Source organism: Cenococcum geophilum (genome assembly GCF_001692895.1).
Source record: "Cenococcum geophilum 1.58 unplaced genomic scaffold K441scaffold_8, whole genome shotgun sequence".
NCBI classification, from domain to species: Eukaryota; Fungi; Ascomycota; class Dothideomycetes; order Gloniales; family Gloniaceae; genus Cenococcum; species Cenococcum geophilum.
The window spans coordinates 1,987,578-2,015,033 of record NW_027137566.1 but is presented as its reverse complement, the minus strand read 5'-3'; the positions used below and the strand labels follow the sequence as shown (position 1 = coordinate 2,015,033).

The 27,456-nt window shown below is 44.3% G+C and overlaps 7 protein-coding genes across 7 annotated transcripts; 4 read left to right on the top strand and 3 right to left on the bottom strand.

The window, feature by feature from the left end:
- Positions 1-7,442: 7,442 nt before the first annotated feature.
- On the bottom strand, positions 7,443-9,680 carry K441DRAFT_703605 (acid protease). The gene is made up of 4 exons (XM_067653486.1): positions 9,368-9,680; positions 8,887-9,318; positions 8,733-8,832; positions 7,443-8,682 (listed from the first exon to the last, which is right to left on the bottom strand). The coding sequence occupies exons 1-4, from the start codon at positions 9,579-9,581 to the stop codon at positions 7,878-7,880; spliced, it is 1,551 nt and encodes a 516-aa protein (XP_067507568.1). The 5' UTR covers positions 9,582-9,680; the 3' UTR covers positions 7,443-7,877.
- Positions 9,681-15,048: 5,368 nt separating this feature from the next.
- K441DRAFT_654991 (uncharacterized protein) lies at positions 15,049-15,981 on the top strand (the record flags this gene model as incomplete). The annotated part of the gene is made up of 2 exons (XM_067647772.1): positions 15,049-15,086; positions 15,164-15,981. A coding segment is annotated over exon 2 (317 nt), but the record flags the coding sequence as incomplete, so codon positions are not given.
- Positions 15,982-16,255: 274 nt separating this feature from the next.
- K441DRAFT_674713 (arginine biosynthesis protein ArgJ) lies at positions 16,256-17,712 on the top strand (the record flags this gene model as incomplete). Its single annotated transcript, XM_067650782.1, has 2 exons — positions 16,256-16,740; positions 16,821-17,712. 2 exons carry the CDS (start codon positions 16,256-16,258, stop codon positions 17,710-17,712), a joined length of 1,377 nt encoding a protein of 458 aa, XP_067507566.1.
- A 112-nt stretch (positions 17,713-17,824) lies between these two features.
- Positions 17,825-19,242, bottom strand: K441DRAFT_685079 (glycosyltransferase family 8 protein; the record flags this gene model as incomplete). Its single annotated transcript, XM_067651844.1, has 3 exons — positions 17,825-17,997; positions 18,085-19,107; positions 19,224-19,242. 3 exons carry the CDS (start codon positions 19,240-19,242, stop codon positions 17,825-17,827), a joined length of 1,215 nt encoding a protein of 404 aa, XP_067507565.1.
- A 602-nt stretch (positions 19,243-19,844) lies between these two features.
- K441DRAFT_630004 (peroxisomal matrix protein importer Pex3) lies at positions 19,845-21,790 on the bottom strand. Its single transcript, XM_067646254.1, has 4 exons — positions 21,552-21,790; positions 21,104-21,486; positions 20,663-21,059; positions 19,845-20,606 (listed from the first exon to the last, which is right to left on the bottom strand). Exons 1-4 carry the CDS (start codon positions 21,707-21,709, stop codon positions 19,967-19,969), a joined length of 1,578 nt encoding a protein of 525 aa, XP_067507564.1. The 5' UTR covers positions 21,710-21,790; the 3' UTR covers positions 19,845-19,966.
- Positions 21,791-22,795: 1,005 nt separating this feature from the next.
- K441DRAFT_741001 (uncharacterized protein) lies at positions 22,796-23,771 on the top strand (the record flags this gene model as incomplete). Its single annotated transcript, XM_067654370.1, has 1 exon — positions 22,796-23,771. A coding segment is annotated over one exon (699 nt), but the record flags the coding sequence as incomplete, so codon positions are not given.
- Positions 23,772-24,941: 1,170 nt separating this feature from the next.
- Positions 24,942-27,200, top strand: K441DRAFT_654987 (uncharacterized protein). The gene is made up of 4 exons (XM_067647771.1): positions 24,942-25,106; positions 25,206-25,621; positions 25,668-26,730; positions 26,782-27,200. Exons 1-4 carry the CDS (start codon positions 25,077-25,079, stop codon positions 27,061-27,063), a joined length of 1,791 nt encoding a protein of 596 aa, XP_067507562.1. The 5' UTR covers positions 24,942-25,076; the 3' UTR covers positions 27,064-27,200.
- The last annotated feature ends 256 nt before the right edge of the window (positions 27,201-27,456 follow it).

Genomic DNA, 27,456 nt, shown 5'->3' with positions numbered 1-27,456 from the left:
CTAATTTTTTTTTTTTTATTTAGTTTTATTATAAAGGTATTATAAGAAACTATAGTAGGAGAAGAGTAGAGAAACTAAGGATAAAGTAAAGTTTTACGCTAGTAAAGAACTAGCTATAAGTCGCATTATAGAGTACCTTTCTACTAAGAATTTTCCCTAGTGATTTTAGCTGGAACTTTATAAAAGCTTAGTAAAGGCAAAGTCTTAGAGGACTAAGACCCTTAAAGGGGAGGTAATTATAACAGAATTCCTTAAAAGGTATATATTAGATAAAATAGAAGGAGGTCTTATCTATATTCTATCTATATCCTAAAAGACACAGTTAGATAAATAAGGGGTAAAGGGTTTTACTAGCGTCTTAGAAGGATTATATAGGGAGCTAGTTCTCCTTTAGAGAAGGATTAGCAATTAGTCTCTAAATAGAAGAGGTTAGAAGGCATTATCCTTTATTTATAAAGATTATTCTACCTTAACTTATCTTTTACTTACCTGCAACTCTTATTTTATACTATTAATTAAATAATTATATGTTTTGGTTAGACTGGCCTCTTATAGGTCTTTATATAGGAACTTCTTTAATATTTCTAAATCTGGCCTTATATATTCCTTTAGTTTCTAATTTTAGTATTTTTATAATATTTACTTTCTATTAATTACGCGCTAGGCGTAAATAGGTACTAAGTTAAACTATATAGCCTTTAATCTAGCTTATATAACTACCTAGCCTATATAACTAAAGCCGTAATATTAATTACGTACTAGTATAAATAAGCATTCTGCATAGACTATGCGGCTTTAATACTGTAAGCTTAGTAATTATATAAGCCTAGGAATCCTATAGGACAGACTTATACTTAAACCCCTACTATTACTAAGCTTGCATAATTGCCTAGCTCGCACAATTGCCTAGCTTATACGATTACCTAGCTTATATAATTACCTAGCTTATACAATTACCTAGCTCGCATAATCACCCTACTCGCACGATCACCCTACTCGCACGATCGCCTAGCTCGCACAATCGCCTAGCTCGTATAATCGCCTAGCTCGTACGATCGCCTAGCTCGCACAATTACCTAGCTTATACGATCGCCTAGCTCGTAGAATTAAAGCCGCGAAGTTATTAAACCTATTAATATCCTATTTACACGCTAGGCGTTAATTAAAGGGCGCTAAGTTAGACCACTTTACTTGCATAATTACCTAGCTTATAGGATCCCCCAGCTTGTAGAATCCCCTAGCTCCTATAAGCCCCTAGCTCCTACAACCTCCTAGCTTATAAGGCTAAAGCCGTAACTAGGCATTATATATAGCTATAAGAAGTATAAATAGGGTTAAGCTATAATAGGGACAATAGGGATAATAGGGACTAAAAATAGGTATAAAAGTAATAGTATGTTATTACTTAATGTTAATAGTAGTAAAAAGGGGAATTTAACGCTATATTGCTTAATTAAGACTAGTAGAATACCTAATATACGCTACCTACATAGTTCTAAAGATCCTACTACTTTGTTTAAAGATAGGAAACTAAAGGAGTATTAGGGTCTTGTGTACGTTATAGGCGTAACGTAGAATATGCAAGTCATTCTTAAGGGCTGCCTTATAGTTTAGATAGCTATACCTAATTAATCGTCCCTTTTTAAGTTAATTGAGGTACTTACGGTAGATATATCTCTTTAAAATGGCCCAGCTGTAGAACTAGTGTGGGAGGGTACAACCTCTCTAAGATAGGAAAGTTACGGTGCTGTCTGTCTGTCGGTCGGTCGGTTAGTTACGTCAGGAAAAAATTTACCAGCATCTAATTTTACTTTTCTGCCATTTCAGCATTTCCAGCATTTCCCAGCATTTAGCAGCTAAATGCGGCATTTATAATTAAGTATTAGCATTTAGCTGCATTTATTACTAAGTACTAGCATTTAGCCGCCAAATACTGCATTTATAATTAAGTATTAGTATTTAGCTGCTAAATGCTAGAAAATGCTAAAATGGTAGAAAAGTAAAATTAGATGCTAGTAAATTTTTTTCTAATATAGAGGCTCCGTATAAAGTTCTACACGAAGTTCCGCATAAAGTTCCGCACGAAGTTCCGCATAAAGCTCTGCGGAAGCTCTATATAAAGCTCTACACGAAGTTCTACACAAAGCTCTACGCGAAGCTCTACACGAAGTTCTACACGAAGCTCTACGCGAAGCTCTGCACGAAGTTCTATACGAAGTTCTACACAAAGCTCTGCACAAAGCTCTACATGAAGCTCTACGCGAAGCTTTGCACGAAGTTCTACACGAAGCTCTGCACAAAGCTCTACATAAAGCTCTACGCGAAGCTTTGCACGAAGTTCTACACAAAGCTCTGCACAAAGCTCTGCACGCAGTTCTGCACGAAGCTCTGCACGAAGCTCTACACACGAAGCCCTGCACGAGGCTCTGCACGAAGTTCTGCACGAAGTTCTGCACGAAGTTCTGCACGAAGCTCTGCACGAAGTTCTGCACGAAGCTCTGCACGAAGCTCTGCACGAAGCTCTATACGAAGCTCTGCACGAAGTTCTACACAAAGCTCTGCACAAAGCTTCTACACGAAGTTCTACACGAAGCTCTACACGAAGCTCTACACGAAGCTCTGCACGAAGCTCTACACAAAGCTCTTATACAAAGCTCTACACGAGGCTCTACACAAGGCTCTACATAAAGCTCTGCGTATAGAGGCTCTGTATAAGGCTCTACGCGAAGCTCTCGTACGGAGGTTCTACACGAAGCTCTGCGTACGGAGGCTCTACACGAAGCTCTGCGTACGGAGGCTCTACACGAAGCTCCGCATCGGGTCCCCGCTATATTCCCAATAGCCTCTACACGTGCCTCTGCCAAGTATACCCCCTATATACACCTAGGTAGCCACCTTATTTTTTACCCTTCCTTATATCCTCCCTACCTAGGAAGACACCAGAACAACAGCTAGCAGACGACCGTCGTCAAAGCTAGACGACCGTCGCCGGAGCCAGATAACCGTCGCCAGAGCTAGACGATCGTCGTCAGAGCTAGACGACCGTCGTTAGAGTTGGACGACCGTCGCCGGAGCCAGATGACCGTCGCTAGAGCTAGACGACCGTCAGAGCCAGACGACGGTCGTCAGAGCTAGACGACCGTCGCCAGAGCTAGATAACCGTCGCCAGAGCTAGACAACCGTCAGAGCTAGACAACGGTCGTTAGAGCTAGACGACCGTCGCCGGAGCTAGATAACCGTCGCCAGAGCTAGACGACCGTCAGAGCCAGACGATCATCGTCAGAGCTAGACAACTATCGCCGGAGCCAGATAACCGTCGCCAGAGCTAGATAACCGTCAGAGCCAGACGACCGTCGTTAGAGCTAGACGACCGTCGCTAGAGCCAGATAACCGTCGCCAGAGCTAAACAACCGTCAGAGCCAGACGATCATTATTAGAGCTAGACGACCGTCGCCAGAGCCAGATAACCGTCGCCAGAGCTGGACGACCGTCAAAGCCAGACGACGGTCGTCAGAGCTAGACAACCGTCGCCGGAGCCAGATGACCGTCGCCAGAGCTAGACGACCGTCGTCATCGCCATATAACCGTTGCTAGAGCCACACAACCGTCGCTAGAGCCACACGATAACCGTTTAAACGACCAGCCAGCGAACATAATAAACGATTCGATCAATCGATTAAATCAAGGTAACATAGACAGGTAGACACAGATAGGTAGGCATAGACGGGTAGGTATAGACAGATAGACAGATAGACAGACAGATAGACAGACAGGTAGGTAGGTAGGTAGGCAGGCAGGTAGGCAGGCAGACAGGCAGGCAGGCAGGTAAACAGGCAGGTAGGCAGGCAGGCAGGCAGGCAGGTAGGTCGATAGGTAGGTAGGTAGAAGAGAACCGTCGCTATATTATATTAAATTATCTAAAATAATATAATTTATTTTGCACCAACTGTATAAACCAAGCAAATACTATTAAGTGCGTAGGAAGAGTAAGATATATAGAATACGCGAGAAGGGCATTATATACAGAATGCGCAAGGAGGGCATTATATATTAATTGCGCATTAAGTGTAAAATGCGCAATTAGCTATACTGCATTATTAAATATAGCAGTATGCCGCACTATATTGTTGAATATAGCAGTATACCGCACTACATTATTAAATACAGCAGTATGCCGCACTGTATTGTTAAATATAGCAGTATACAGCGGTATGCCGCACTGCATTGTTAAATGCAGCAGTATGCCGCACCTTAGTCAATACTATACGCTACACGTTATAGTGCGCGGAATGCGCATTTGGCCGCCAAATGCTGCCAAATGCTGCAAAAATGCTGGTAAATTTTTTCCTGACGTAGTTAGTTAGTTAGTCGTAATTAATTAGTAGGAAAGCAGTTAGTAAGAAGAAAGGAAAGAATGTATTCCGGTAACTGGTAGAGTTGTAATTAAGAGAAGGAGAGAAGCCGAAGGCTTAATATATACAGGAAAATGCTAAGGCACTAGGCGTAAGCTATTTTACCCTACTATACTAGTATACACGTTCTTCTATTAGCTTTACTTTATCCCTAAGATAAAATATTTAAAGCCTAAAATCCCCTTAGAGAAATATAAACGCGTTTAACCTCCATTATTACTATATAATTATTTTTAATAGTCTTAATATATTTATCTTAATTCTTAATTAACGCCTAATATGGTCCTAATTAAGGTTTATATAAACTACTACCGTAATATAGATATAAAAAACCTCTAAGGCGAACGTGAGTGGTAATATAGAGTGTACCCCTCTAGGTAGTACGCCCGTACTATATTAACGGGAGGAAAAATACCTTTAGGTCGCTGCTCTAAGACCCCCGTATAGGGGTGTCCTAATTACCTATCTTGCCCTATCTACCTTTTATACCATACTTCTTGTTAAATATATAATTGCTATAAAATTAATATAACCCTGCCCTTTTGCTCCTATTTAAATACCCTAGCGTATATACGCCTATAGTCCTCCTACTTATAGCGTAATTTTTACCCTAAAGGAATAGCGGGATAAATGTAGATCTAGATCTAGGTATCTTGTCCTAGGGCCCCAACCTAGGTCCCCTATATATACCCCCAGCTAAAGGTATAGAGGAAGACGGAATACCGTGTAGTAAGTTTAGGCCGTTAGGTAGGGTAGGGAATAAGAGGCTTATTATAGACTTCCTAGGGCGTATAAGGTTCGGTCGGTCGCCGTTCACAGCTCGTTAGTTGCCACATGCGGCTTGTTTAGTTATGTAGGTATTCGTATAGGAGGTAGAGGGGGGACACCAGTTTAGATGCCGTACTTTAGGTGTACCAGACGTATACGTAAAGACGTAGTAGTGTTTGTAGGCCTCCGCTAGGGCTTACCCTCTTAGTAGAAACTTCTTTACACCACTACGTCGCAGCGCCGGCGCTACGCAGCCGTATATACGTCTCTGCGTTTACTCTAGTAGTCTATCAGCACGATCTAGATAGGACGCTAATAGCTATATACTAGGTTCTCGGGCTCCACCGCGTAGAGGTATAAAGGCTAATTTTATAGAGTCATCTTATTAACTAGGTCTTAGCGCTAAAACCTATAAAAACTCTACTGTTCTAATAGCGTTAAGGGTTAAGTATTTAAAGGCGCCCTCTAGCTACAACGTAACGTCGCTATATTAGTAACAGACGAGATCCTTACTCTTAGCTTAACCGTATAGATAAGATAAGACGGAAAGAAACCCCTATAGGACAGTATAGGTTAGATCTCGATTTTAGTGTTCCTTTCTATTTATCTTAATCATATCTTTAATATCTTTATTTTTTTATAGGGTCTTATATAGTAACCGCTCTAATAACTCCCTAGCGGTAATTACTTTTAAGGGTCTTATAAGATTAAATAGACTAGCCGTAGCTTTCTAGTCTACTTTTTTATAAGTAAAGGAAATACGCTTCTCTAGGGAGACTTTATTAGCCTCTTGCAGTAAAGGCGTTATTTTAAGGAGTAAAGAAGTATAGCCTATTATTGTTAATTAATAGCTATACGTTCCTTCTATAATAGATTATAAGTAATTAGAATTATAAACCGCTAAAGTAGTAGAATATGCCCACTACTTACTTAATAAAGAAATAACCACTTTTAATTAAACCTATGGTATAATATATACTAGAACTAATATATATAGTATAGCTAAAAAGCCTATATAATATAGGAGGGTTATAGTAGACTTAAAGGTAGGCTAATATATAGAAAAACGCAATACTATAACAACTAAAGGATAATAACTAGAAATAGTAGAAACTTAAAAATATCTTAAAAGATATTAAAGAAGATTTAAGAAAGGGAGAAGACAAATACCTATGTATAAGGGTAGCGTGTGTGGCCTAATAGGTAGGATAAATTACTTAGAAACTATAGACTAGGCATAATAGAAACCAAAACGCCGTAAAAAAAATAGGCTTAAGCGTATTAAGGATGCTATAAAATTATAAAGGATATTAATAATGTATATAATAAAGCCCTTATAGGCCAATGTTGCCGCTAGTGCCTAATTAGCGCCTCTTTAGCGCCTACCTAGCGCAGCACCTATAAGGTTTATAGTTTGGGTCTAAATATTAAAGATAGTGAAAGTAAAGCTAGAATATATTCTTATATTAATTAAAGTATATATACTAAAGGTAGTGGCAGTAAAGGTCCTATATAGTAGTAATGTAAAGGTTACGTTCTCTAACTAATAGGTAAAGGACTAGGCTCTTCTCTCTCTTTAAATAAGCTATTTTATATAAAATAAAATAAAGATACGCTTTTTCTATTTCTAAGTAGAATAGAAATAGCTATTAAAAAGTGGCTAATAATAGTAGGATCCCTAAAAGGAGGCAACTCCTAAAAGGCTTTTAGTAAAGAGATATTAGTAAGTAAAAGGATAGAAATAAATTATAAAAGGATAGGGATAGGCGTTAGGATTTGTTTTCTTTTCTACCGTTTTCTTATTCCCTAGTAGTTACTTATAACTTAGTATTTTACTAAGGAACTATAAATCCCAAGTTTAGGGATTTATAAACTACTACGATATAGTTACTAGTATATATTAAGCTGCCCTAAGGGATTTATATATATAGGACTATAGCGCTATAGCCTAAAGGCTGTATATATGGTATTATACGCAGTATAATATAACGGATATAATTTTTTTTAAAAAATACTAGTAATTATATTTTAGTAGTTTATAAACTTCTAGGGGTTTCTAACTCCTTAGTAAAGAACTAAGTTACTAATAACTATTTAGTAATAAGAAAATAATAGGAAAGACTATAACAAATAAGAAATCTTCCTTTTCCTATACTCTAATCAGTTATAACCTAAGGAGCGGTCAAACCCCCGTTAACTACGTTATATATATACTAAATGATAATGATAAAGAGCAATTAAATTTAAGTAGTATAGGTTACTAAGGGTTAAATAAGCTACTATAGGCTAAACAAAAAGAGGAAATTTAGGGAAAGTTTATAATACTATACTAAGTATTACTAACTCCAACTGGCTTTTAGGAGAAAGTCAGGCTTAGTAAAGAATGATATAGTCCCTCTTATATGATTTTCCAATTGTATAGTGTATTCTTAGCATAACGAAGTTTAACGAATAACTAAGCCCTTAGATAAATTAATCAACGACGCTTAGTACTACATTAGGTGTTCACTCGCAATATCTTCGCATTTTATATCTTTTCGGGTGGGTATAGATGTCCCAAAAGTTTCCGTATAAAAGTTTTCCCTTACATTAACATCACACCTTTCACATAAAAATATCTCAAGCCTGAGTTGGCGCATTGAGCGGAGCAAGCCAAATAAAAAATTATGCCTTGCCCAGGCGTGCGATCTAACATGTCTACAACATGAAGAGTGCCGCGAAGAAAGGAGAAAGCACCGAAATGGCACTAACTGTGAACCCAGAGGCTGCGCCTAAGAAGGGCGCCACAGTTGGCGTGAACGATCCGCTTCCAGTGGGTCGCGTCATAGTGGCCGTACCATTTCCAAACGTTGCCACAGGAACCGACGGGACGCTTGGGATAACATTGGTAGGTGTTACCCTAGGCGTAGTCACGGGTGTAGTCCCGGGTGTGCTCGTGACGGTAGCCGGGCCCTCCGAGCTCGTAGAAACGCTCTTTGAGACGGAGGAGCTTGTGGACGAAGAGCCGCACCCACAACCTTTGACCTGAGGTACGGCGTCTGGGCCCTTGCCAATCGCAATGACGTTGGAACCGCACTCGTCGGCTTGGTCAAGCCAGAGATTTTGGTTGTCGACGTCGTAGACCACGTAGGCGGCGCGGAGGAACGAGTCTCCTAGGACATACTCGCCACTCGGCTCGGATTTGATGCCTAGGAAACAGGTGCCGTCGGTATTCCAGATGAAGTCGCTATATGCTACGCTGATGGTCTTGCCGCCGAAAGTGAAGTCGATGGATCCGGAAGGTGCATTGCAGGGCACGTCGTATAGCGTGCCTGTTGAGTCGAGTCTTGCCCCAGGATAATCTTGGCCGATTGCTGTGAACAATGAGGCTGGGATCGAGGAAAGCGTTCCGCCGCTGTCAAGGAAAACCGGGAGTCCTTTGGAATTACCACTAGGAAGTGCATAGGACTTGGATGATTGCCCGGGAACGGTTTGGCCAATACCAGTCAAGTATATCCAATAACTTTGAAGTGTTAGTAGGGGTCTGAAAAGAATGGGGAGCGAGTTTTATACCGTGGATAATCACCCGGAGCTTGGGAGGCAGGAATAATAGAGCTTTTCGCCAAGTCGCATTTATATTTCTTGGTGTCAATGCCTCCAAAAATGACCGATCCTAAGCCTTATTAACAACGGGAGCATATGTTATAGGAGGTTTAGGCTAGAATACCAAAATCCTCATCCACAGAGCGAAGATCAAGACTGAAGGCCACGCTCTTGGTTTGTCCTTGGGCAGCAAGGCTCTCGATAAAACTAGGGTAGTTAAATTCAGGCGTATGAAGCCCAACTCCTAATATTCCTGTACCTAGATCGATGGAGTCTGAAGCGACACCAAATTGTTGGCCCTTAATTGTGCTAGATCCAACCTTGATGTCGTCGGTGTAATAAACACCATCAACCTCGCCTTTGCCATACGCAAGCTCGAAATTGTCCCCGAGATTATTAGAAGAAGTTGAGGTGGCAGGGTTATATCTCGACAGGGATTCACAGAAGTTTTGAAGTTTAACGGTAGGTGCTGTAGTACAATCTGGATTGACCCAAAGTTCGCTGGAGCCAGTATCAAGTTGAACCGATACATTCTGAGAATTACTTCCGATGCTAACTAAGAGTTGTTAGACTCGGCTTATGTTAACTAATAGAGGGAAACGCACGAGTGATTTGATAAAAAGTTCCCGTGAATTTATTGGTCAAGGGAGATGCAGCTTGTCTCCTGCGAAATGAAGGCTGCGATGTCCTATCAATGGCTTGAACTGGAAAGGCGACAAATCCATCTGTATTGTCGCGTTCATAGATATTGGCGGGACTGGGTGAGGCATACACTGATAAAAGTAGAGATGCTGCTACAAGAGAACGAGCGTATATCATCGTTGCAACAAACGAGAGGTTCAGGGCCAAGCTTTAGGAAACGAAAGGCGACACAATGTTTGATGGCCCTTAAGCAGCTACCAAGGGCGTCACTTTTATACATGAAGACGCCAGGAAGGCTGCACATTCGGCTATGGGTACAGCAGTGTTACAAAAAGCCATAGCTGTAAAGTCTTCTAGGCAACAACGAAAGAGAGGCTTGATGGCGGAGGCTGAGGTATCCCATATATTGAACGAATATCGATAAATGAAAAATGAAACGGCTCTATACCCAAGAGAGTAACCAACTCTGTGACTAAATGTTATCCTTAACGTAAGGCAAACATCTCCACGAGAATACGATAGAGTGAGCCTTGTCGTTTGCAACGCACGCCTGCGGCATACCCTGTACCGTGTCGGCAGCTTCTGGCTAGGAAGTCCTTGCCATAGGTGGCTCGCGGGTGGTGGAAAGACATCCAAAATTCCGGCTTTGGAAAAGTTTCAGGCATATCTGCGCTAGTGGTTCATAAGTGGTCATGCCGTTAAAGGAAGATTCTAGGCCTCAGCCTCAGGGGCATCAAAAATATGGAAATACGAAGTTTGCCTTCCTGCAGGTTTGCGGGGGGTAGGGATCAGGCCCGGTCGAGATGCATCGGGTGAGCGAGGGCTTTTTCCATTCGCTAGAATATGCTTAAATTGAATAGATCTGCACTCAGGAACCGAATGACGCAGCCGCAGCACAAGAAGCTCAGCATGAACTTCTACAAGTGCATTTTGCGTTCTAATTTTATCAACCTTTGGTGGCGTTTCTTGGCATTCTCTACCCATAGCAGGTAAGTGCATTAATGCATGCGCCGGAATAGGTAAGCTAAAACGAGCAAAGCGAGAGCGTCTACTACCACTCCACTCGTCCGTACAGAATTGAGACCAGGGAAATTTAAGGACAGGAGAGATGTTCTGTTTCTTCACTGATCACCATAATCTTAAGCTCCGTTGTGTTCTCCGCTCATCCTCGACCTTACGCCACGCGGTAACCGATTGGTGATTTTGCGGGGGCGTGTTCGGGTCTGGACTAGTCTAATGCGAGATACGAGCAGGAACAAGAATAGTCCAATCCTTTATAACACCTGAATGATTCCTTAAGGCATATGCGCTGCACGTGCCTAGGGAAAACCCTTCCTTACCTCGCAGCTAGACACCTCCTTTCCCTTTAAGGATTTGTCTATGCTTATAATATACCCTATTATTCTAACAATTGAACTCCTTATTTATACTTTACCTTATATTTAAATCTCATTTTTAGTTGGGTGTACTATACTTCTCGTTTTTTTGTATATTATATTATATAAAGAGGTTTTCTCTTCTAATTTTAAAATCTAGAGAGATTTCTTCTCCTTTCTATATAGAACCTTCTAAGCTTATACTTATTAATATACTATTTTAGCTACTTTAAGAGACTTATAGTCTTTACTAGTAATAAAGTATTTTTCTTTATAATTAATGTAAAGAGAGGTAGTATACTTATAAAATCTATTTATTATATTATAAATAAAATAGAAGTAGTTTTTAGATAGGTATACTACTATATAAAGCTAATAGGCCTTAATAGAGTATCTATCTTCTATATTACTAAACTTTTAATAGCTTATATACTATATTATAGGAAAGATCTCTAAGTATTTAACTATTAAAATAGTCCTTACGTGTAGCTATAGCCGTTCGCTATAATTACTATATATAGTTATTAGTAACTAGGTAAGATTAGATACGCTATAAGGGGCTAGTTTAACTAGAACGTATACTTATTTAATTAACAGTATTATATATAAGTCGAAGGTAAGTTAAAGGTAATGTATTAGCTACCTAGTCGAGCTAGCTATCTAGTTAAGCCACCCTAAAACATACCAAAATCTACCAACTTTAACCTTTTATAACTCCACCCCTATTAAAGATATTTAAAAAAAAATTTAAATATAGCCGCTTATTTATATTATTAATTCTATTTATTACCTAATTTGGCCTCTTTTAAGTCTATATAGGCTTTTATTAAGTATTTATTAGCTTAAATATATAAATAGAATACTTATATATATAAGCAGCTTTATATAAAATTTTATTTAAATATCTTTAATAGGGGTAGAGTTATAAAAGGTTAAAGTTAGTAGATTTTAGTGTGTTTTAGGGTAGCTTAACCGGGTAGCTGGCTCGACTAGGTAGCTAATACGTTAAGTTAAAGGTAAAACGAGCTTTACGTATTAAAGGATAAAGGTTTTTTAACCTCTTTTATATAGAGGCTAATTACTAGCTTTTCTCTAAAGAAGAACTAGCTCCCTTTATACTTCTTCTAAGACACTAATAAAACCCTTTATCCCTTATCTATCTAACTATATCTTCTTTAGGATATTAGTAGGATATTAGTAAAATCTTTATCTATTTTATCTATTAAAGTTTCTTAGCATTTGTATAAAACAGCCTATCTTATAAAATATAAAAGAAATTTTCTAAGACTATTTGCTGTAATTAATCCTTAGTGTTAAAACTAAAACTATACCATTTATAGAGTAAATCCATGTTCTAAATAGTTGTAGCGCTCTACAAGACCGTACCGTATATATCGTCGGTATATTATTATAGGTGCATCTTATACGCCAAAACAATCTAATAGAGGTTATATTGGATCTTTTCCCCTTCCCTAATATTTGCAAGGTGCTTCCGCTTAAAGTATTTACTAAAATTACCTAGGGTATAAAACAAATATATACGCTATTTAATTAATAGGTTTTTATTACCTAGATAAAGGAAATATATCTTCGGCCTCTTCTTACTATATACTAACACTTTAGCTGCTTCTAAAGCTTTAACTCAAGAGTTAATCTTAGCCTTATCTATCGTCTTAACTAGTATTACACAACCGCTAGATTATTTGTAAAGTTTAAAAGTGGCAAGGTACATTCCACCTTCCTTAACCTTATAGTATTGCATAACCGCATAAATAGCCCTATTACGTTAATAAATCTCCTCTTTAAATATGGTACCTAGTAGGCTAATAACCGCATTAACTAATTTCTTTTATTTTAATAATATGCCCTTAGAGATCCGTTACTACCCTAGCCTCTATATTAACTTAAACGCCGGCAAGCTATAGTTTAATATTATGCACTAGTTGCTCCTATTCCTAGGTCTCCTTAATATCTTTAAGAAGTACATACCGCTAGCGTTGCCTTTCCCTATTAATTTCGCCATTAAGCGCCTTATACTTTAGATATTTTATAGCTTTGCCTTTAAAACGGCATTTAAGTTACTTTCTTTACTTAAGCAGAGAACGGATAGTAGGATAATTATTAACTAATAAAGATTATTCTGTTATAAGCCGCCGCGGTTATTAAGGATTAATTAAACGGCTTATAGTATAAGCGGCCCGCATTAATACATCTTAGGGCTAAAGGCCTTAGATAATTGCCTATATATCTGCTATAATACGTCACAATAGGTAGTGCCTTAAGAACGTTTATATATCGGTATACTGCATTATTAGGTTTTATATGGCCTTACTAATATTACCTATATTTCTCTTTAGTGCTTTTAATAGAAAGGCTAGTTGTAATAAAGCTTACTATTCTTATTAAATGCCTTTCCGGCACTATATCTAAGCGAATATAGGCAAGAGACCTAAGTAAAGCCAGTAATCTCCCTAAGCCCTTTAGTTTAGGATATAAGGGTAAAGTATAGAAGAGGTTCGTTATAAGAAATGGTCTAGCTATTTAGAGTCCTTACTAACTGGCGGAACACGGGAATATCGTCTAGTTTCTAATTTAGCTATAATAGTAGCTTATTATAACCTAGCTTAATATAAAGCTTACTTAGCTCCTTAGGAGATATAAGGTTATATACTATAAACGCCTAATTAGTAAAAAGGAGACTAAGAAGGAAGATATAGGGGGTAAAGCTAAGGGATAGGTTATAGATAATTTTAGGAATAGGGAAGGTATTTCTAGTTAGTAGGTAAGCATTAGTACTTATTTTATAACGTTATAAATAGTAGCAACTAAAAGAAAAGGATAGAACTTTAAGAACCTACATATTTTTTATACTAAGGTACTCCTTTATAAATTTAAATATAAATTCCAGTAAAATATAGTAGGGCCCACCCTCTAGGTCCTAGAGTAGTGTAACCCTAAGATGCCGATAGCAGAGATTAAGGAGGGCTTAGGGCTAATTTATAGTAAAACCACCTAGTTATAGATATAGCTAAAGTAGTATCCTATGGCGTTTATGGGAGTACCTCTTTTTAGTCATTATTAGGTTCGTCCGTAGTACTTCTATAAGGTCCTCTATATATATATAGGGCTTCTCTGGCCCTATCTTCTTTAAGCTATACTTTTTAGCCAGCTTTCTAAGCACCTAACCCCTAAAATTAGTTACGTCCGAAGCCTAGGGTATATAATATCTTAAAGTAGCTAAAATACGCTCACCTTATATATATTCCTATTTAACTAACTATTAAGCTTTATACTAGTCGCTCTTTTATATACAAGGCGGTAGACCTTCTAGTATATCCTAAGGGAGTTTAATACCTTAGTCCCACGGCGCCTCCTTCCTCCTTTCCCTTGGCGTTAATTAAGCAGCCAATTAAAAAAGCCGTAGAGACTATAAAGAGAGACGGTTATATAGGCCTTTTAAGGGTCCTTTCCTAAGTACACCCAGAACCTATACCACACGTTAGCGCCATTAGGGTGGTATAATATAGTAGGGAAACGGAAAGAGATGGGCTGCTTACTAGTACTACTGCTCTTTAATACGGTCAAGCAGACGGGTACTACTAGGTTTATAATCCTCCTTCGCATATTCTACGTCATCAAACGTATTAAGCTATTTAAGGTAGTACTCGGGCGGGTGATCTTCGTTAGCGAGAAGCCTGTCACGGGACGGGGGCAGTGGCTACAAAGCGTATGTATTCGAGGAGTCTACAAGACGTTGCGCGATCGATCGTAAGGGTCGAGGGCGTAAGGAGGTGATATACTGTCACGGAACGAGGGCAGTGGCTACAGAGCGTATGTATTCGAGGAGTCTACAAGACGTTGCGCGATCGATCGTAAGGGTCGAGGGCGTAAGGAGGTGATATACCTACGCGTAGCTGACATAAGCTGTACGCGAGGTATACGCGAGAGCACGGGGCTCTCCTATAGAGGCCCCTGCGGTAGGGTTCCGTGACAAGCCATACCCAATCATTATCGTTATCATCACTACTAGTATCGACGTTAGTTAAGTCTATGCTAGAACTAGCTTCATCGGTTTTCGAATCTACATATTCGCTCTCCTTGGACGAAGAGTATTTGTCTAATAGGTATCGTCGCATATTGCGTTGTCGTCGGCAAATCTGTTAAAGGAGGGTTAGTACAATGCTGCTTTACGCCACCTAGACCCTAAAAAGTAAGCGAGTGTCTAGCTTACTTGCCAGATGCGCTGCGTAGAACAATACATATACTGTGGTATCAGGCCTATATTTTGTGGGTGGGAAGGGCCCCTGTGAGTGTACCTAACCCCTTTAACGTAGCATCTTACTCAAATCAGTCTAGACCGCTAACAAAAATCTGAACACTAAGAATGAATCGAGGCTATGAGAGAATGGCTTGCGCAACAGTAGTCAAAGGAAAAGCAGCCCGACGCCACGTATCCAGAGCAAATATTTGAAACTTCCTACTGCTAATCGCCCTCAGCCGCCTGTCTGCCAAGATTCCAAACGCACGCTATTTCAAAGCAAATCCACCGAAATAGGACACCCGATCCCAGTCGCCGTGACGCAAAGGCTGTGGCGGCAGAACAAACGGTGGGGTTGGCGCTGGATGTAGACACGAACGAGGGTTTTGTGGTGTTGACATTGCCTCTGGTTATTAGATGGATATAGGCTGTTTGCTAGTGTCCTGATTTTTTGATACTTTGAACTGAAGTGCGAGACTGAACAATGGCAGCCGTCGATGAGACCGCACCTCTCCTTCCTACAGTTGGGCTTGTTAAAGCCCTAGTGGTGGACGCATCTGCATCAATTGACGGGGATATCCCACCGGCTGACAGGTTTGGTGGAGGAGAGGTAGTCCTGATCAGCAGCATCTTCGCCCTCACTATCATCACCTCCATCTTAAATTTGCATTTCAAAAACCCTCGCGTTCTTTGCCGCCTCCACCTACTTCACCTCGCCCAGTCACTGCCTCAATCGCTATACCTGGGCATACCCGCAGCCTTGATCTTCTTCGTCGCCAGCCCAGCTATCGTGAAGCCTAACTGAGTAGCATTCTCATGGTGTCTTGTCCTATTTTGCTACCTCTTAAAGCAGTCTTGGGCGCTGGCATTTTTGGTGCTAGTCGGGAGCGGTTTAGCTGCGCGACAGGGCCGATACCGCAAAACCGATAAGGTCACGGCTCCACTGAAATTTTGAGTCGCGAGCTATCCAATATATTGAGGGGTAGCCACCACCTCAATTGGCTTTCTGTTGGACTTGTCTAGAGCATATACTTGGGCCTCTTGGGTGAGTTTATCTATGTTCATGTCCATTGGCCTCGTCTTCCTCTCTATCAGAGCTCATCTCCCTCCACCGCTCCCACATCACCGAGCTCCACCTGCTCTCCGCAGAGTTCTCCCACAGAGCTCTCCCAACCATTCCAGCACCACTTAAGCTAATGCCTCTTACCAGTCCAGCCATGGCTCTCCCTACCTCTGCCGCTAGGCGGCTCATATCTCATCTCTCAACCCAAATCCGACGCTACGCTGCGCCCGGTGAAGGCAGAATTCCCCCCTCCAAGAAAAAATACGTCCCGACCTCTGGGAGCTACCCCCTAGGCTTCCTCGCCGCGAGCGCACACGTCGGCGTCAAGGCGTCTAACACGCGGTTCGACGACCTGGCACTGGTGGCCTCTGAGACGCCATGCGCGGGCGCGGCGGTGTTCACCAAGAACAAGTTTCAGGCGGCGCCGGTGACGGTGACGCGGGACATGCTGGCGCGGCGGGGCGGCAGCGGGATCAGGGCTGTGGTGGTGAACTCAGGGTGTGCGAATGCTGTAACGGGGAGAGGGGGGATAGAGGATGCAGTTAAGATGGGGGAGGAGACGGATAGGTGTTTTAGCGGGGAGGGAGATGGGTTGGGGTCGAGTACGATTGTGATGAGCACGGGGGTTATAGGACAGCGGTAAGCACTCTATTTCTGAGCTATGGAGGAGATGTATTTAAGGAGTGTGTGGGTGCATTTGAGTGCTGATGGCTCAGTAGATTACCCATCCAAAAAATCACCTCCAAAATCCCCTCTGCATACGCATCCCTAGGCTCAACCCACGACCACTGGCTAGCCACAGCTCGCGCTATCTGCACCACCGACACATTTCCTAAATTACTGTCCCGCTCCTTCACGCTCCCTTCCTCTCCTAACACAACATACCACCTAGCCGGCATGACCAAAGGCGCCGGCATGATCCACCCGAACATGGCCACCCTCCTCGGTATCATCTGCACCGACGCACCCATCGCACCCGCACCTCTGCAATATCTCCTAACAGCCGCAATTGACAAGTCTTTTAACAGCATCTCAATAGACGGCGACACCTCAACCAACGACACCGTCGCCCTCCTAGCCAACGGCGCCGCAGGCGGCACCCCGATCGCCGACTCTGCAAGCCCAGACTACGCAACGATGCAAGAAACACTGACGACCTTCGCGGCCGACCTGGCCAAACTAGTCGTCCGCGACGGCGAGGGTGCGACCAAATTCGTCACCATCCGCGTGACCAACGCGGCCTCTTACACCGACGCCAAGCGCGTCGCGTCCACCATCGCACGCTCGCCGCTTGTGAAAACGGCGCTGTACGGCAAGGATGCTAACTGGGGCCGGGTTCTCTGCGCGACAGGCTATGCTGAGGGTGTTGAGTCCGTGGTGCCGGAGCAGACAAGCGTGAGCTTCGTGCCGACGGATGGCAGCCCGGAGCTGAAGCTGTTGGTGCGGGGAGAGCCGGAGGCGGTGGATGAAGCGCGGGCGGCGCAGATACTGGAGGCTGAAGACCTAGAGATCTTGGTGAGGCTGAGTGAGCGGGAGGGCGAGGAGGCGGTGTATTGGACTTGCGATTTCAGTCATGAGTATGTTACCATTAACGGGGATTATCGGACGTAAAGAAGAACTTGGAGATACCTGGCTAAAATAAAGTTCATTTGTTTGAGATGGTTAAGTTTTTAAAAATGGCCGATGATGTAGAGGTAGCAGGAATGGTATCAATATGTCAGAGTTATGGGTCCACCATTGACCGCCCATGCATACGAACTACAGGACCATGTCCCTTCTCCCCAAGCATTTTCTTACGGAGAACCGGTCTGTAAGGGGCTTGCTGGGGTTCTTCGTCCACTTGATCGTTGGCGTTACCTTCAGAATTAGTCTGCTCTTGGTGCCTTTGAGGATGTACTACCGGACCATGGCCTCTTTCTCCTAGCATCTTTTTGCGCAGAACCGGCCCAAAAGATCTTTTCTCTGCTTCTTCAGCAGCCTTACTCGCAAATGGCTGTGTCTGGCTCCCTATAGCCCTCAGATCTTCCCTCTCCTCTCCGTTCTCGCCAGCGACATACTGCCTTACTACCCCGACGAGCTCCTCCTCACCCTCTCTATCCTTCTCCCATTTCCCAAACTCTTCCCACCACCACCTGTGTGTGACTCCATCATTCCCCTTATAGCCCGCCACCCCATCCTCTCCGACCCTCGCAGCCCATGGCTTGTCAGCGATGTAGTGTAGACAGCACACCGAGCCATCATCCCACATATCCGGGTGCCAATACCGCATCGTTTTCAGCGCATTGAACTGATACCCAACGCTCCGCCACCTCCCCTCGAAAAACGCCGTCATGAAATCCTGACCCGGAAACGTATACGCAGCCAGCGATCCCGGCTCGGCGCTCTCAAACGCCCGCATCAAGCTCTCACCAAGCCGCTGGCCGGGCGCAAACACAAACATGCCCGAATCCAGCAGCCGGTGCTCTAGCGGCGCGTCCGGCGTCACGGGTCGCGGGTGCGAGAGCGCGGACGGGTGCGTCAGGCCGGCGTAGGCGCAGTTCGGCGGTGTCCAGGACGCCGGCGCCCACGGGTCGCGGTCGTGGTCGAGGTTGCAGACGCAGACGTGCGTGGCCAGGATGCCGTCGTCGGGCAGCGGCTCGCTATCGAAGACTGCGGATGGGTCGCGCAGCACGAGCATGTCGGCGTCGAGGAAGCATATTTTCGTGTGGGGGAGGGAGGGCAGCTCGAAGACGCGGAGTTTCGTCCATGTGTCGGCGAAGCGCTCGGCGATGAGGTGCTTGGGGTCAGAGTTTGGTGGGAGGAGTGGCTCGACGGGATAGAGGGTTAGGTTTGAGTGGCGGGATTCAGATTCTAGAGCGGCGATGCAGGAAGTGGGAAGACTAGACGGCGTGTAGAGGATGATGAGGGGGTACGAAGGTGAGTGCTTTCGCAGTGTGTAGGCAAGAAGAATAACGCCGGCGAGATAGGAGGGGCAAGTTATTAGGGTTGCATAGGCATATTTTGGAGCTTTAGGTGCCATATTTGTGGGAGATATAATATGATGTTTGAGGGAAAACTCGACATGGTAGAAAAGTTTCGATTAAAGGTGGCAGTGATAGGTGGCGGCGTTGTTGCACGTTCACCTGTGCGGCGTGACGTCATCAGGACGCCATGTCAGAAGTTTGTGGAAAGGCTTGTCTTCACTCACATACTAAATTTCAGGTTAAGGGTGGTTATAATAGTAGAGCATCATGAGTTCTTTAAGATGGCTATACAATATTGTAAGTAAACCCTTGCCTATGAAGTCTGCCATACGATTCTTTGCTCTAGACTTAATGGAAACGCATTGCCAAATTAGGAAACGTCACATTAAGTGTCGGCTGGCCCCCTTCCCTAAGTTCCTGAAGGCATTCTGGTGGTCTGCATCTATCAATATGGCCATAGAGCTGTAGGCAAGGTAGGGTAACTATAGTCTCAGCTTTTGTATCCAGTTTTAGGACTATCATAACTATTAGTGATTTTCATGGCCTCGAGGACTACTTCATCCTTCGTTAGGTCTGAGTTAGTTTTCACTCAAGCTTATATTATTCTAAATCGAAATACCTTGCTATACAAATCGACTCGGTCGATTTAGTATGAACTATGCGGGTTTAAGGCAATAAAGAAAAGGTTAGTAGCTGGTCAATGAAATTTCTCTAATGCATATGCCGAATTTCGGACCTCCTGAAATACGACGACCCTCAATACCTAAGAAGAACACAGTTCATTCATTATGTGTTAGAGATAGTTTAGGGTATCTAGCAACCCCACACCCGTAACCCTAGTTTATAGTATCGTACAAGTTCTTAGCCTAAGCAACGTCCTGTCTCTCCTCCTGTACTAAGATTTAGTTCTTTTTCCCATCCTCCTTCGCTAATGCTTTTCCCCATGCCGACTCGAAACCGCTTTCTGCGTTCACGAAGGTCGTTTCACCATCTGCTCCTTCGCTATCCGAACTCTTATCGGCAGCGCCAGCCGTACTCGGCCGGCTGAATTTACTCCGGTCAACACCCAAATCTCCGGCACTGGCTTCTGGTGTCTCAAACTCGAAGTTACTACTATACACCACCGCAGCGAAAGCTTCAAGGTCTCTGACATTCTCCATAGCTGCTAGATACTCGTTGCTCATGCCGCTACCAATGCTGTGTGCCTGTCTGCAGAAGACCGCAAGACTATTCGCCACTTTAGCTTTTGCGTCGGCGCCGACAATCTCTTGCACCCGTGCGGTAGACGCAGAGGTTGGTGGTATTTTGTAGGATAGGGCGGCTATTTTATTATCAATTAAAAGAGAGAATGCCGAGTCGAGAAGGAGGGTTAAAACGTGGGTGAAGGCTGGAGAGTCGATAAGGTCAGATGTTTCATCTAGGAGACGGCGGAGGGAAGGTGATGCTGGGGTAGTCGTCGACGCGGTGGCCATCCCTGATTCTTGAAGGACGTAGTCTTCTTGGTCCGGACCCGGCAATAGGTAGGGGAGCCATTTACAGGTTCTTTAAAGGATTAGTTTGGCCTGATGGGCGAATGAGCTTGAAACAGGATTGCATACCTTCTCTGCTCATCTGTACCACCCTCGACTTTCTTTCGTACTTCTAGTGTGAGCTCAGAGAGCTTCTCCAGGGTAATTTCTTCACGTGGGTCTATTCTGCCGAAAACTTCTTTCACGGCAGTGGTGACTTTGTCCATTATGTCCAAACATCCTCGGTGTAGTAGCCACCAACTGAAAGACAGGTATCGCCGGTTTGTCTCAAAATCATTGCCATAAGCATGCTCGAAGTTATCATCATCATTATTCTCCAAATTTATACGGGACTCATGTGTAGGTGGTGAAGCTAGTGAGACAACGCTTGCGAGGTAATTGCGACGGCCGAGAAGGTTAAGTTGTATTCGAGTGAGGAGTGTGAGTAGGGATAGAGTGTAAATCAAGGTAAAGGCCCTCGCAATTGCTGCCCAAATCAGTTTTAGTAGAAAGAGATTTTAGAACACTCACAGCTTATCTTCATCTCATTCCATAATTGAAGTTTAGTCTTCTTCTGCCGTGAGGAAGCCTGAGGCACACCATCACCACCACCCTCTCCATTTCCGCTGCTGCTGTCGCCAATCTGGCTGGCGTGAACATAACTCTCGCTCTGAAAGCTAGTCAGGCTCTTTCCATCATCATCCGTCACACTCGGTGGTGCCGATTGCACATCCGAGGTGGCAATCTCGGAGGGGCCCACAATCCTTGACAATCTCTCTGCCTTTTGCTTCTGAAGCTCGCTCAATGTTTGTTCGACAGGCAGCGCCTCAAGTATATTTTCTGTCGCGGTAGGAAGGATAGCAAGGATCGTAAAGGTACAATCTTCCTGATTCTGCTCGAATCGTCGGCGGAGGCTGGCGGGGGTCCAGTTAGCATCGATCTCGACGCGTGCGTAGGCATAAGGATTCAAAGAGCATACTTCTCCTTCGCAATGCGGTCGTCACTCATGCGCTGCCGCGCTTCTGAGACCTTGCCCAGGATATATTGACCTGCAAGATATCCAGCCCCCAGCACGCCAGCTCCGATAGCGAAATTGGTCCGATTGCGCCGGAGCCACCTGCGCGTGGAAGCTATCATGGTGGAAGAAAGGGTAATATAGATATTCGTTTCAAGTCATGAGGAAAGATCGGGTAGGGTTTGGCTTCGTTTTCAGGGTTGGCAAGCTTGCCTGCCCAACTCTAGGCCGAGGCTGTTGCCCACGTCAAGACCCATGATTACACTAACATGAATTTGGCCGCTTCTGATCTGCTTGCTGGAACAGGAAAACCTACACGAGATCGCGACCCAGCCTTGTGTCTTTCAGCTCCAAGTAGCAGCAGCACGATGGAGACTGATTACCTCTGAAGACTAACTCCTCAGGTCAATTGCAAGCCATAGATAAAGTGCAATACATTCAGATTGACATGTCACGGTATTCTATACCCTCATTTAGTCCACCATGTGCCTGCGTTCTGCTGTCTATCGTCCGATCTCTAGCACCATGAATCAGTTATATTCATTTCGCCGAAATTTCTTTTCAGGCTCTCATTCTTCAGATACAAAACGCGACCGGAATCTTTGTAAGGATTGTCGACAGTAGATATCGAGAAGTTCCTCTACAACGAAGGAGAATTTCAACAATCCAAGGCTCTCCAGCCGCGTACTCCAGAGCCGCGATGCCAATTGTGCCAAATCTCTCAAGATGCGTATAACCAGATTTTCAACGGCGCGTGCTCGAAGGATCCTGACCGTCGGTTTTTTGACTCGGAGATGGTGGAGCACTTGGCTAAATGCGATGCCGAATTGGATGCTATCGCCAAGAGTAAAAGCTGGAAGAATGGTGTAACCATTAGCCCAGCACGAGATTACTTGGGTCCATACTTTGCAATCAAATGGCACGGTGCAAAGCGAACAGAAGTATGGTTACGACCGCTCAAGCTGATCGAAGAGAACCTGGCCGAGAAGCGTTTGTCTTTCAATAGCAATAGCTCATGGATGTCTAGTCCTAGAGATATCCCTGATGAATCCGAAGGCATCATCGAAGGGTCGCAGCTCTCAACAGGTCTAGTTCGTAAATGGCTCTGGAAATACACAAATACGGACGGTGAACGCTGTAACTCAAGGTTGGTCGACGATAGATACAACGAGCCTATCGACCTCCTTATAGACGTGATCTAAGGACGACTAGTTCAAATCCAATCTCAAAGGAGATACTTAACGTTATCTTACTCGTGGGGTAATGTTCAGGGACTCCAGATCACAAGAAGCAATTTCCAGGCTTTGCAGCAGCCAGGCGCCATTTCATCTAATCGTGTTGACCTTCCTCTAACTGTTCAAGATGCCATTAGATTCACCCTCAATCTGGATATACGTTATCTCTGGGTTGATCGTTTGTCCATAGTCCAAGACGATGCAGACTATAAACATCGACAAATTGAAAGAATGGATATTGTTTATAGTCATGCACATATGACTATTGTAGCAGCTTCCGGCGTTAGTGCCAATGCAGGCCTGGCGTCCGTCCAGGTTCCCGTGGCGTACCAGTGTATCCGGCCATTGCTCTGGGCAGCGTTCCATTCGGCTTCTTACGCTCCCGACCAACATTCCAGAGCGCACTTTCAAGCTCACATATTCGAACGCGAGCGTGGACCTTTCAGGAGCGACTGCTCTCGAGACGATGCCTCTACTTCTTTACTGAGCAAGTCTTTCTACTGCAACTCCGCCTTCGAGGCGGAGGCCTTCGGCGCACCTGAGGTTGACTTTGGCCACAAGGGATATCGTGTGCACGAAGCCAACCCGTTGCACTGCTTACGTCGAACGGAAGAAAGGTATCATGCGGGAGGATCGGATAAAGACTTCACGCCATTGCGTATTGCAGGTTAGTAGAGGAATACACAGCAAGTAACTTATCGTATCCCGGAGACATTCTGGACGCCTTTGCGGGCCTCACAGCAGTGCTGCGAAGCGAGCTCGTGAGAAAGGGACACAGTGGAGTACTACTCCATAGAATACCAGAGCACAAGATCGAAAACTACTTACTCTGGTTCTCCCGAGGCGAGATAACCAGACGCTCTCCCCCATGCTTCCCAAGTTGGACTTGGGCTGGATGGGTTGGCGGCGTTGCCTTTCTGAACATTGAGAACTTAGAGGGAAAGATCCTGTGCCATAAATTCGGCTATATCCTGACCGAAGAAGCTATAGAACATATCAAGTCAGAAATCGCACAAGCGCAAAGGACTGGCGCGACATTCCGCAATAGTCTCAGCTGGCAAAGGGTATATGTGTCGTATATTAATACTGATTGGAGCGCCGTCCAGGGTATGCTTCATTTCGTCGCCCGTGCCATCAATGCTAGTGCTGTTGCTCCTGGATATTTAGGAAATAACGATTGGAGCATACCTACACCAAATGACGGAAATCGCTACTGACACATTCTGATGAATGAGACTATACACACTAAAGAATGGAACCCATCACTATACGATCTAGTCATTTTGTCACAGACGCATGATGTCTATAATGTCATACTAGTCCTTTGGAAAGGCGATTTTGCGGTGCGATTCGGTGTGAGTGTTTTTGAAGTCTTGGCCTGGCCAGGGGCTCATGAGGTCTTGAGGCATATTATTCTCGACTGAGTGAAGCGCGTTAGATAAGCAAGTGCCATATCTGCTAGACTATCTATACAAGCAGAGTTTGCCCAAGGCCATAGTTGTTCGTACTCAAGGATTGCCAGGAGATCCGGTTGAGCCTGGCGGTTGGGGTGCCCTTAAATCTCGCGTGCTTACCTTCAAGCTCCTTCGTACACGGGATTCATAAATGGGCTTCAAATAGGACTAGCGGGTTGTATCGAACTTACAGGCCGTTAATATCGGAAAGCTTTGAGCAGCTTTTTTCCCGATACCTTTAGCACCGGTTTTGTCATTATGCAGTATGTCGGCGCAATGCATCGTATTCCATGCGCTGGTGGCGTCCAACGAGTTGATGGTCCGTGCGCGAAGACCAAGCAGCTCTACATAGCTTTATTTAATAAGTCTACCGCCAATATAGGTAGCAAACATGCTTCCAATGATATAGACTTTGTTGAGCCCCTGAGGGCAAGAGAGGCTACCCGCACATATATTTTAGACTATATAAGGCCTTGTTATCACGAGTTGCATGACCTCAAGGCACGATGAGGACGTTAATGTAGAACCTCTTATTGGCTCGCTTACCATTGAACGTGTGCCATGGGACAATCGTACCAGTTTTAGCAGGGATTCCCGTGTCTAATGCCAGCGGGGTCACACGGCAAGCAAGTGAGCGATGCAAGGCTGGGAGGTTGCAGTATTCTCCCGCCTGAAGGATGCAGATGGGGTGGCTGAGTATAAGTCCGCACAAAAATCCGCACATTCCCAGATTCCACATTTTCGTTTATTCATAATTTGACTCGTACATAATTGCTGTCCGTGAGAAATTCGTATCGTAAATGGATCCTTTAACAATTACGGCTAGTGTGGTGAGTAGCAAATACACAGAGCACGGTCATCTTCTACAGTAACCCCCGGAGGCTGGTTTTAGCGGTGCGGTTTGTTTGAATTACATCTGACTTGCACAGGCCAAGATCACCGCCGTCGGCCTTACTTCTGCAACGACGCTTCGGGATTTGTGCACCAAGTTCAAAGACGCCGGAATTACCATAGCATCAATATGCAACGAGACAACTATTATAAGCGCATCGTTGGTGCAAATCCAGTCACTGCTTATCCAGGATCCACAAGCTTCGAGTAACCAGTTCCGCTCCAGACCAGAGCTCCTGGCCACCTTTGATACAGCATTGACGGGATGCATGGTCGTTTTCTCATGCCTTGACGATGAGGTGCGCAAGCTCACTGCGAGGCCGACGGACCCAAGAAACCTTCGGTGGAAAACGAGACTTCGCGCAGTTTGGAATGGAGAGAGGATGAATGATTTACTGGTGCAACTCCGAGGGCAGCAGTCCGCTGTAAGCGTGCTAATTCAGGTCATGCAAATGTTCGCGAAACCTTACTCTTAACTTTACTTATGCTCACAACGACAGGGAATCGATATCCGAGATGAAACAAATCATACAAGAAAACAGCGCTGTGCTAGAGAAGGTAGCTCATCGAACGCAATCTCTCCGACAGTCAAATCGGCATGTTCCGATTCCAGGATCAATCCTAGGCACTGATACCACTAGGGAAAGCATGACTGGAGAAGCCGCATCAAGGAGTAGTATGGCTGAATTTGATTTTGATGAGTTGATAGTCACTTCAGGAGCATATCGAAGAGCCTTAGCTGCGGCCCGTAGACAGGTATCCAAGGGGAAACGCAAAGTTAACACTCCGGAAGGAGATCTCATCGACTTATCTGAACCTGGTGCTTCCATACCGACTGTCCAGGTCCCTCGCGAGATCTTCGATGACCTGCGATCTCTACGATTATCAATGGTAGATGAGCAGTTTGATATTGCCACTCTTCCAAATGCAGTCGACCAGATGGTTGAAGACGACGATGATGCTAGTTCTGATCGTGGCTCCTTCTACAGAAGCTTCAAGAGTATGGGGCTCGTTCTAGAAGAAAGCGAGGAAAATCATGAAAGTGCTGCGAGAACAATGCGGATGTCACATGAAAACATCTCTCGCTTGTCAGCTACTTTAATCCCGATGTCAGTCTCCTCCAACACTTTATCATCCTCTGACGCACCCGCCTCACCTTCTAAAAACCGAATATCATCCTCCAACAATTCAGTTGCATCCCATACGAGCCCACTAGCTTCTTCTATCACCCTTGCACAAACCTCACCTACCTCAACCTCAGCATCCGATACTCTTATATCACCATCTTCAGCTCTAGCATTACCATCCAGTGCAACAATATTACCCTCTTCTCCTCGAAGAACTCCCCACACCTCAATTTCCACCCTTGCCACCTCAATATCGAGCCATTCTACCCCGGCTCTCAGTCCAGAAAAGGTTAATGCAGACGAAGGACCCCCTTCTGACATGGGGGTTCAATTCCTAGCCGCCAGCCTATTCGAGTTTAACGCGTTAAGCGCGCAAGAAGTTGGACAAGGAGTAGGCAAAGGCGGAATTCCATTTCTATCCTACAGCCCTGGCGAGGTGAGCAGAAACTCTCCTTCGTCCCTAACAAATTCGCTAACTATGCATTAGATCTTTGACATCGTTAGCGTACACGATGAGATCTGGCTCGCGATAAGTCAAGACGACGATCGCAAGCAGGGATGGGTTTGGGAGAAGCACTTCGCTCGCATCTCACCTGAGTCGAGCTCGCCCTTCCAAACGCCGGATCTGAAGGTTTTCACGCAGCAACAAAGACCGGAGAGGCTATCAGATATCGATGAGCCGACGCTGGTTACAGAGCCACGGAGGCTAGGTTGGGGGCGTAGCTTTTGGTCGGGCTTCGTTAAGGTTGTGGATGAGATTAGTTCGTAGCGGCGTGGCTTGGAGGGTTTTCAGCATTCTATGATATTTATTTAGTTAGGGACGTATGCACATAGCCGTCCTAGTATATGATTCAAGCAGTTAATTGAATATGTTAACATTGGATCTTGACGATCCTTATATTTATCCCACTTCAGCAATAAGGAATATGCACTATTCCATACACCGCTGATAACGCTTACGCACAACCGATCAAAGCCTCTCCACTATTCCTTGCGACACCATGCGGGTTTTCGAGGACCTCGGAACTAATCCTGCAGAGGACCTTGTTAAGATTTCCTCGGTGTCTGAAGGCATCCATGAAGGCGTAGTTGGGAGACGAAATTACACTCCAGCGACACACGGGAAACCCTATTTTCATCTCTCGATGGCTAGCGCAACACA